Below are 10,092 nucleotides of genomic sequence, written 5' to 3' on the forward strand. Positions count from 1 at the left end.
ATCCTTCCTGTTTATTGTCCTGATTTGCCTCCTCTCAGGTTAAATTCAATGTGCCTGCTCTAGAGCACAGCAGGAGATCTAAAGGGTGATAATGAGGGTGTTCCACCCAATGCCTATACCTGTCAATAATTAGGTCCCATGACCCAGGTTCTGGGAGGAGGTAGTGGCCCCTGGCCTGCCTCACCTGGTTTAGCTCATCAGTGCACCATTAGCATAGCCATTCCAAGGTCTCTGAGTACTTCAGAGTGTTCCAAGTATGGCACCTTCCAAGGACAAAGGGATCCTTCGAACTTACCTTTACCATGTTCCTGGTCCTAGCCAGAGATGGGCCCCTAAGCCTAGCCAAAGGCTGGACCCTGACCCCTTCCACGTAGACAGAGCGGTGTGTGTGGGAGCAGTATGAACAGATGCAGCCCGGGAGGCCTCCCTATGGAGTCACCTGCCCCGAGTCACAGACTGTGGGGAAGTGTAGGGACCAGGTAGGTTCCAGTTCCCCAATTTGGCAGGTCACTTGGGTCCAGGCAGTTGAGACTGGTATAAACTTATTAATCACTGGCCGGGGTGGGGGGCAGATCCAATGCTGTGATAAACTGGCTTTCCAGAAAAAAACAAAAACTGATTTGTCAATGTCCGTGGTGCAGAGTTTCACTGAGTCCAATTTCAGGCTACCAATTGGCTTAGCAATTGGTTAAAAAAACTCCTGAGTATTTGATAATCAGCTCTTGCTTAACTGTGCTCATCAGAGGTCATCAACAGCACAGCCTCAGAACCTCGAGTCTGCCCTCCTACCCTGGTATTCCACTTCCCGGTCTTCTTTTAAAAAGGCTCTCATCGCAGGGGATTTAGCTCAGTGGTTTCGCCGCCTGCTGTGCAAGCGCAAGGATCCAAGTTCAATCTCCTGTACCAAAAAAAAAAAAAAAAGGCCCTCATCTAGCCACTGGATGGTTTGGGGCCAAAGGTGAGCCACATGTGCTCCTGTGCTCAGGCTCCTGGAGTAAGGACTGGTCTGCCTCACGGGTTGTCACTATCCTCCTTGAGGGGAAGAATGTGGAATAACTTTGCCAAAGAGAACTCCAAACCCAAGCAAATGAAATTCCGGGGGACACCTATCTCTAGTCTAAGGGCAATGGGGAGCTCTGATTTCAATCAGCAAAGCACCTATAGTTTGAAGAATCAGTTTGGAACAATCTGGCAGTCCGTGCATCAGCTGACAAGCCCTGCTTTCTCTCTCCTCCCTAGTCACATGCTAGTCTCTGCACTCATCCCCACTACCGGGAGCAGGTATGCAAGGTGATAGGAGCCAGGAAGCACAGAGTCAGATCTCTGGGCAGAGGAATCACGCCCATGCAAGGCCTTCCAGAGCATCCCTCAAAGTCCACTTGCAGAAGGGGCTTTCTGGTCTTGCAGGTGGCTGGGTCATTTTTCTAGATGCAGGTTTTTCCTTGTGCCATCTTCTCGGACACCCACCTATTCATGTCACCTTCCACGTGACTCTATTTCCCTCTCCCCTGGATCCTGGAATGCCACCAAGGCCCCACCTTAGCCAGGCAGCTCTGATGAGAGGTGTTGACCCGACTGCTTCTCTGCTGGCTCACTGTGTCAGGTGGAAGGAGGTAGAGAGAGGAGTGGGGACTGAGGACTTTGTAATGTGGTTTGGTGGCCTTGGGGTCATCCAGAGGCAGGACGGGGGGCAGGTACTTCTGGGATTCAGCTAGGCACTGGGTGATGAACAGCATAAAGAGCTAGAGAGGGACAGGGTGTCAGCCAGGAAAAACAACCTTAGAGTCACAGGTGTGCCACCAAACCTTCCTCTTTGGCCCTTCTTAATCCCGCCTGTTTGGTGATAGCACACAACCAGGCCTGGTGCCCAGCAGAGGGTACCTCCTGAATCCCAGAGAAAGTTTCTATGAGGGCCAGAGACAATCACAAATGCCAAGTTTGTGACCCCAGGCTGATTTGTCCCAAGACAGACTTGTGAACAAATCATCAGAGCACACTGTGACACACAAACATCAGAAATGTCTAAGCATGCTAGGGCCAAGGTCGAAGGGTCCATGGAGGAGCTGGCATATGGACAGCATCATAAAAGTGGGTGCCTATGGCAGCCCCAATCTCCCGGCACAGGCCCAACTCAGGCCTCCAGCCCTTGGGCACACGGAAGTGCTTTGTGGGCAACAGTGGCACAGATGGACTGTCTTCTGCCACCACGTAGACGGTCACACAGAGCCTCCTCCAGCCAAGCCTTCTATGTCCTCCCTCAGGAGTGGTACCACCACACAGTGAACAAAAAGAGAGTGAGATTCCTAGGTTGCTCCTTCCATAAGTAATCAGCCTGGGGTGGGGATGGCTGCAGTGCTTCGGAAAGGGGTTTTGGAAGGCTGCCTAGAAAATGGAGAGGCTGGCAGGGAGGAGACAACACATGCATTGAGCACTGGGCCTTCCTGGAGTCAGATCCTGGACTCCAATGTTCACTCCCCGGAGTTCAAGGTCCATGCCAGCCTGTCCATGTCAGTCTACAAGAGAGCCCATAGGCCAAGGCCTAGCCTCAAAAAGGCTGACTTTGAGGCAGGGGATTTAGCTTAGTGGTTTCGCCTCCTGCTGCTCAGGCACAAGGACCCAAGTTCAATCCCCAGTACCAAAAAAAAGAAAAAAAGGCTGACTTTGAATTAGGATTGACCATGAAGGAAAATGATAGAAGCAAATGAGTTCATATAAAAAGACTGTGTGTGTGTGTGTGTGTGTGTGTGTGACTCACAAATTATTTCTGTGCATTTTCAATTCTGAGACCCTCTTCTGTCTTTCCTCCAGTGAATCTCATAGGACCCACACTTAGTTAGAATGTGGAGAGACCCCGACTCAGTGCCTGGCACATGCTGGAGCTCAGTAAGTACAGGCTCCTTCCCTTTGGCCACTCAGGAGGTCAGTCCCAGGCCAAAGGGGCTTCCCCAGCCTAAAGCTGATGGGAATGTGGTCCAAGCCTCCCCTTTCCTTCCTCGGCAGATGATAAACACCTGAATGTCATAACACCTTCTGTGTTCTCATCTGGGTTATCCTGGACTCAGGCTGGGTACCTGGGTAGCCCCTTCCCCCACTGAGACTGGTCATTCTCTCAACGTGGGCCGGCCTGTGTCAGTCTGCGAACAGAGGCAGAAGGGTGAGGCACCCATCCTGCTAGTCAGGCAGGATGCTGGCAGGGGGGCGGGGCGGGCAGGGGTGGAGCTTCCAGAACAAAGGGGACTGAGTAGCCCTGGGGGCCCAACTAGGCATCAAAAAGGCTCTGCAGACTGCACTGGCCACATAGCCTCCTGCCTCTGTGCCCAGCCGTCAGCACCACAACGCTCACCTGCTCCCTTCTGCTTGCCCAGGCTGGGTAAGTAAACAGCACCCTGCTTAGAGAGGCCTTGTTCTCCAGCGTGATTTCGCCAACACTGCTCTGCGGCTTTCTCTACTTGGCTTGGGTTGCTGCTGATCTTCCCGAGGTGAGCAGAGCGATGGCTGCAAGTGGAGCCAGGAGCCAGGAGGGCCGCAGGGACCGTGCCTTCGTCTCCGAGTCTTTCGATGGGGCCAATGTGGCTCCCAGCCTTTGGCTGCACCGCTTTGAGGTCATTGATGACCTCAACCACTGGGACCATGCTACCAAGCTTAGGTTCCTCAAAGAGTCACTCAAAGGAGATGCTCTAGAGGTCTACAACCGACTCAGTGTCCAGGACCAGGGGGACTATGGGACTGTGAAGGAGGCCCTCCTGAGGGCTTTCGGGGAGCCTGGGGCTGCACGAAGCCGGCCTAAAGAGATCATGTTTGCCAACAGCATGGGTAAGGGCTACTACCTCAAAGGGAAGATCGGCAAAGTGCCCGTGAGGTTCCTGGTGGACTCCGGGGCCCAGGTCTCTGTGGTCCACCCGAGCTTGTGGGAGGAGGTCACTGATGGTGATCTGGATACCCTGCGGCCCTTTGAGAATGTGGTGAAAGTGGCCAATGGAGCCGAAATGAAAATCCTGGGCGTCTGGGATACAGTGGTGTCCCTGGGCAAGCTGAAGCTGAAGGCCGAGTTCCTGGTGGCCAACGCGAGTGCTGAAGAAGCCATCATCGGCACCGACGTGCTGCAGGACCACAACGCCGTGCTGGACTTCGAGCACCGCACCTGCACCCTGAAAGGGAAGAAGTTCCGCCTCCTGCCAGTCGGGGGTTCCCTGGAAGATGAGTTCGACCTGGAGCTCATCGAGGAGGAGCCCACAGAGGAGGGGCGGCAGCAGCTCTCCTATTAAGAAGCCCCCTTTTCCTCCCCCCGTATTGGCTGGAAGACCTATGAATGTGGGGAGCACATAACATCAGGGAAGTTGCTGGATTTGGTCCATCTCTAAATCCAGCTCTTGCTTGCCGCTCCCCTCCCTCTACAGGGGCCTTGGTGTGTCCCTGGTGGGGGAGGCTTTGTGGAAGTGGCTCAGGGAGAGAGAGCAGGCTGGCGTGCTTAGACAGGGGTGGGGGGCGGTGTGGGACAATGGGGGGTGGGGGGTCCCCACGGTCTTCAAGCCACTGTTGGTGGCAACAACTTGAAGACTGGAAGAAGCTTCCAAGGAGGCTAGGAAGGTCTGTCTGTGAGAGGGGATCGGGGGACCCTTTCTGATACCTTGAGGTGTGGCTGTGTCACCTTCACTTGATCTTAGCCAAAAGGCCGAGAAGCGATGGCTGTGTCACCTTCAGGTCCAGCTGGGCTGGATCATAGCTACAGCTTTGAGAGCCAGGCCCTGCTCTCCTGCGAGGGTGGCAGCAGCTCTGGGATGCCATCCTGGCCAGTCTTCCCACTTACGTAGTGATGTGTTTCCTTCTGTCATTTGCTCTGAAAACCATTGAAATTATTGTGCCAATAATTCAATTACTTTTAAACCAATAAATATCGGTTCATGGAAAAATCATGTAATGTGCTGATTGGAGATGAATGGAATGCATGTGAGAGGGTGGAGAAGACAGAGAGTAGATGTCAAAGCCAAGGAAGACTCAAGTATTTACTGGGTGCTTGGCTGGGAGACATAAAAGGATATGTACGGCGACTATATGTTTTAGATTTTCTAAAACAGTCTCAGCTTAAAATATTTTGATTCATTTAATCCCTTTACAATTCCTCTTATCATTTCTAATCTAGTCACAATTCCTCTAATTATTTCAATCTAGAATAGTTTAGCATCCAAATTGCCCCTTTTACCAAAAGTAGTCCTAAGGCTATTCTCCAGATCGGGGATTGAGAAATTTGGGTATTGTCAAGGAATGGAAAAGAATCTGGCAGGCAAGTAGGTTCCTACAGCTGCTCTGGGATCCAAAAACCATGGCTGGGAGACAAGTGTGGACTTGTGTGAGGTGGCCCAAGGAGTTCGGGGGACAGAGGAGGAGGTGGCAGTGGGGGGCTGGGGCAGCTGGAGGAAGCTCTGGCTACAGGACCGCAGCTTCTTCCTGGGGGGACTTGGAATGGGGCCCAAAACTAGGGGGGCTGGATGAGGGGGAGGGCATTCCTAGGTCCAGGAATGTTCACAGCTCTAGGGGCCCATCTCACACTTGCTTCCAAGTCCCTGCCTCTTCCTTGGAATTCAGCAGGGCTGAGAACCTGGAAACTCCTCAAGCCCAAGGAGAAGCTGCATGGACAGAGCTCTCCAGAGAGGAGCACATTTGTTCCAAACCTTGGGCAGCCCCCTCCAAGTGCACAGGGTCGCTGGTCCTCAGAAGGATGGCTACACACTCCAACTTGACCTCGGGCCCAGGAAGACAGGAACCTCTCTGCGGGGACCTGCAGAGAGTTGGGGCACGGAGCTTTGAGGCCTCTTGATGGGACGTGTGAAGGGCCAGTTTCCCTTCTTCGGGGCAGAATGGGCCTGTCCTTGATTCACTGGCCCCCTCCCAGGCAGACACAGGCAGCCTGGGCATCAGGCAGGAGGTGAAGGAGAGCCTTATTCCAGGAGTCCCTGGACCTCTGAGGTTGCTCAAGCCAGAAATGCTGCCCTCCTGGACCCCTCTCTCTCTCAGATCCCAGAAATGGTTCTCCTGCCCTGTCCCTGGGCAGCCAAGTCCCTGAACTGGAATTAGCTCATCATCCCTGGAGCACATGGGTGAAAGGCTGGCGTGGGATCAGAAGGGGATCTCTGGCCAGCAAAGTGGAGCCTGGAGAACAGAGGGTCTTCTTGTGCCCCACCCCAAGTCCTGCGTCCCCCTTCTCAAACTCATTTTCCAATCTCTCCTTCTGCTGGCCTCACAAATACTGCTGCTCTCCTGGGCCAAGCCCTCTCTTGAGGGTACGTCCCAGGTGGCAACTCCCTGTGACCTATTTTCCTCTAGGTCTTTTGGATCCTAAATATATGCTGGGCTGAAGGAAGGCAGGTGGAAAGTGAGTGGATGGGGAGTGGAGGGGACTGGGGAATTGGGCAGCTATGCTAGAATTCCAGGGCAATACCCAAGCTGCCCCTGCCCTCCCCACACACAGCAGGGGGCCGAGCCCCGTCCTGGGTAAGCTCCAGTGGCTGTCTGGGCCAAAGACACTCCTCTGCCCAGCTTCCAAGTGAGGAGAAACTGTGTGAGCCAGCCGACTCTCAGCCAGCTACCTCTCCTAGACGAACAGGTACCTGAGTGGGCCCAGCCAGAGAAGGATCTGTGACATCTGCAGAATGGCCCCATGTGGTGCTTCTGACTAGGAGAACCAAGGGAGACAAGGCAGGTGCCCTGTGGGCGTGAGAGTGATTACTAATGCAAACATGTGCGCCAGTGTGAGCTGCTGCTCTCCTGGGAGCCCAGTGTCAGAAGAGAGAGAGCCCAGGAGAGAAGCCAGGAAAAGGTTTCTTCCACACCACAGAGAGCCTGGTGCTTGGGAGAGGGGCTTGCACTGGACTTCCAGTGGGTGGGTATCTGAAAGGTGAAAGGGCAGAAGGCTCAATGGAGTAAAGCAGCTGCAAAGAATCCAGCCTGGAATCTAAGGCAGTGTTCAGAGGTAGGGTTTGAATTTGAGAAGATGGAAAGAAGGACACAAGGTAAAGACCGAGGTAAAGATTTAATCCTAGCAGCACATAAGGATCACATAGGAAGATCAATTACAAGTCAGCTCCTCAGAGTCCCAACATGTAGCCAGGGTCAGGGACGCCTGGTCTGAGCTGAAGTGGTGACTACCGACTGGCTATCCACGGTGACCCAGGGCCAACAGACAGGGAGATTCAACATCTCCTGAGAGCTCACTAGAAATGTAGAATCTCAGGCCCTACCAGGACTTGCCAAAGACTCTGCACTGAGCAAGCTCCCTGGGCAATTCTCCTGTAGGCAAAAGCCCTAGCCTGGAGCATACAGTGGCAACTCCTGACCCCATAAGACATACTCCTTTCCTAATGATGACCACCACACACTGATCATTCATGTTTTTATCTAAAAGTTTTACTTTTAAACTTTTGTTTTGAAATAATTTCTGCCTTACAGAAAAGTTGCAAGAGTGAAACAAGAAATTTCTGTTTCACCCAGTTTTCCCCAATTTTAATATTTTATCAATTAACTTTACCATTTTCTCATTCCTATTCTTCATCTACACACAGATGAACCATTTGAAAATTGCAAATATGATACACACTTACCTACTTCATGTTTGTTTCCAAAAGGCCCCAACATTCTCTCTCTCTTTTTTTTTTTGGAGACAGGGTGTCACTATGTAGCGCAGGCTGGCCTCGAACTCTCAGTGATCCTCCTGCTTCAGGCTCCCTAGTGCTGGGATTACAGGTGTGCAACACCACGCCCACCCCAACATTCTCTTGTATAACCACAATACAATGATCAAAATCAGGAAATCAACACTAATGTAATGCTTCTGTTATCTAACCTTTAGACCTTGTTAAAATTTTCTCAATTATCCCAAAAATCTTTATAGCCAAAGAAAAAAATTATTTTCTAGTCCCAGGTCCAACTCAGCTACCCATTGCATTAAGTTGTCAAAGACAACTATGGTCTCCTTTCATCTGAACAGTTCCTCAATCTGTCTTTGTTTTCATGGCTTTTACATTTTGGGGGAGACTTGTCTGGTTATGTTGTAGAATGTCCCTCAGTTTGGGTGAATCTGATGTTTTCTCATGATTATATTTGGGTTCTGCGTTTTGGGCAAAAACACTCAGAAAGGTTGGTGCATCCTCCTCACACTGTATCATTGGGCACAGGCTGTTGGCTGGTTCCATGTGCGCTTTGGTCACTCGGTCAGGGTGCTTCCTGCTAGGTTTCTCACTGTCTTGGAACTATTTTTCTTTGTGTGATGAGTGTCTTGTGTGGAGACAATCTGAGACTATAGCAACATACTATTTCTCACCAAACTGTCCCTCACCAGATACAGCATCTATTGGTGATTCTTGCCTGAACCGATTAGCAGTGTGATGGTTACCAAAGAGTTTTCCCTATTTATTTTTTACATCATTGTCGACTCATAAGTACTTGTTTTATTCCATGAATTATATTCAGTTACTACCATTATTTCTTTTGATGCTCAGATTGTTTTAGATTTGGCCATGGTGTCCTCTTCAAGCTGGCTCCTGTCTTCTTGAGAAAGGTCCTTGTCATAATCTGACCCTTCTTTATTTTCTGACATAACAAGATGTTCCAGGTTCATCTTATCCCTGCACTTGGGCTGGGCTTAGTCATTTCTCCAAAGAGTGCTGGTTCCTTTTGGTGGGTAGTCAGAGACCAAGATGTAGTGTCACATGTGCTTATTGCTACTGGGATGACATTACTTCCCGGTCCTCTCAGTGGTCGGAGATAAGAAAAAAGCATACGGTACATCTTGATGTAGTTCTATATCTTTCTTTTTTTATAATATATTTAAAATATGGGTTCATGCTGATACCTTCAATTGCAACCATCTCCTTTCCATACGTGCAGCTTTTTTCTCCAACAATGAGAAATCTGCTCCAGATTACTTACTTGCTCAGTCTTAAAACACTCAGAAAGTAGTTTTAGAATTACTAATACTTCCGCCTATGAAAAACAAACCTAGAAGCAACCAGTTGTTCATGTCACCTGCTCAGTACCAAGTGTGGGTGGTCCTTGGCAGCAAAGGAGAAAGATAATGATGAAATCAGAACACGGTCACCGGAAGGAGAGCTTAGGCCTCCCCTGTGTGCAGGGTTGGCCCTGAAGGCTGGTCTGAAGGAACTGCATCATCTAATCACAGAGGCCTGCTGGATCAGAGACCAAAGGCCACACATGCTTCCCTTGCGGCGTGCTAAGGGAGGAGCCAGCCTCCATGCCCCAAACAGGTGACCTGGGCTGCCCGCCTGGTCCTCAGCCACTGAAGAGATACTGAGACAGCTGTCACAGCTGATAGCACCCTATATTCCCATCCTATCAGTCATTGCTTCTGTCTCGAGTCCACTGTTGCCAAGCAATGTCAGGTAATGGAGCTTCCTGGCTGGGCTGCAAGGGGGGCAAACTCTGGTCAGGCCACTGCGAACATCTGCTCCACTTGACTGCTGTTTCTCACTGAGGGTTAATAAATTGGTTTTCAACATGTTTTTTTTTTTTCTCCTGTGATACCAGGGACTGAACCCAGGACCTTCACACTGAGCTACATCCTAACCTTCCATCCTTTTTTGTTTTTTCTTTTAAATAGGGTCTTGCTAAGTCACTAAGCTGCCCAGGCTGGGCTTGAATTTGCGATCCTCCTCCCTCAGCCTCCCATTGTGCTTGGATTACAGTTGTGTGCCACCACATCTGGCTTGCTTTTAAGTTTTGACTGTTCAGATGTTGTGGGCTGTCACCCCCCGAAACCTGGTGACCTTTGTGACTCTGAGCCTAGGCTGTGGAGAATTCTCCAAGGCCCGTGTTGCCTATAGACTAACCCCTGTCTCTCTGGGCTCCTGTCACACCTCTCCCTGCATTGGGCCTGGCCTCTAGGGAGTCACAGTGAGGAAGAGGAGGCAACAGGCCTTAGAGTGGTGAGTGGGGTGTCAAGAATGGCTCCATAGGGCCGGGGATTTAGCTCAGTGGTTTCGCTGCCTGCCTCACGAGCGCAAGGTCTCGAGTTTGATCCCCCCAAAACAAAAAAACAAAACAAGAATGGCTCCATAGAGGAGATCTGGAAGCTGGGTCTTA

The 10,092-nt window shown here is 51.0% G+C and overlaps 1 protein-coding gene across 1 annotated transcript; it reads left to right on the top strand.

Moving 5' to 3' along the window:
- Window positions 1-3,250: 3,250 nt before the first annotated feature.
- Asprv1 (aspartic peptidase retroviral like 1) lies at window positions 3,251-4,929 on the top strand. Its single transcript, XM_013074004.3, has one exon. It carries the CDS (start codon window positions 3,492-3,494, stop codon window positions 4,263-4,265), a length of 774 nt encoding a protein of 257 aa, XP_012929458.2. The 5' UTR covers window positions 3,251-3,491; the 3' UTR covers window positions 4,266-4,929.
- The last annotated feature ends 5,163 nt before the right edge of the window (window positions 4,930-10,092 follow it).

Source organism: Heterocephalus glaber, unplaced genomic scaffold (genome assembly GCF_053883595.1).
Source record: "Heterocephalus glaber isolate CG9 unplaced genomic scaffold, H.glaber_assembly_v1.0 deba00001456, whole genome shotgun sequence".
Lineage (NCBI taxonomy): Eukaryota > Metazoa > Chordata > Mammalia > Rodentia > Bathyergidae > Heterocephalus > Heterocephalus glaber.

Bases quoted from the DNA above. Each gene is read 5' to 3' on its own strand.
- Asprv1 (XM_013074004.3), top strand. From the start codon at position 3,492: ATGGCTGCAAGTGGAGCCAGGAGCCAGGAGGGCCGCAGGGACCGTGCC.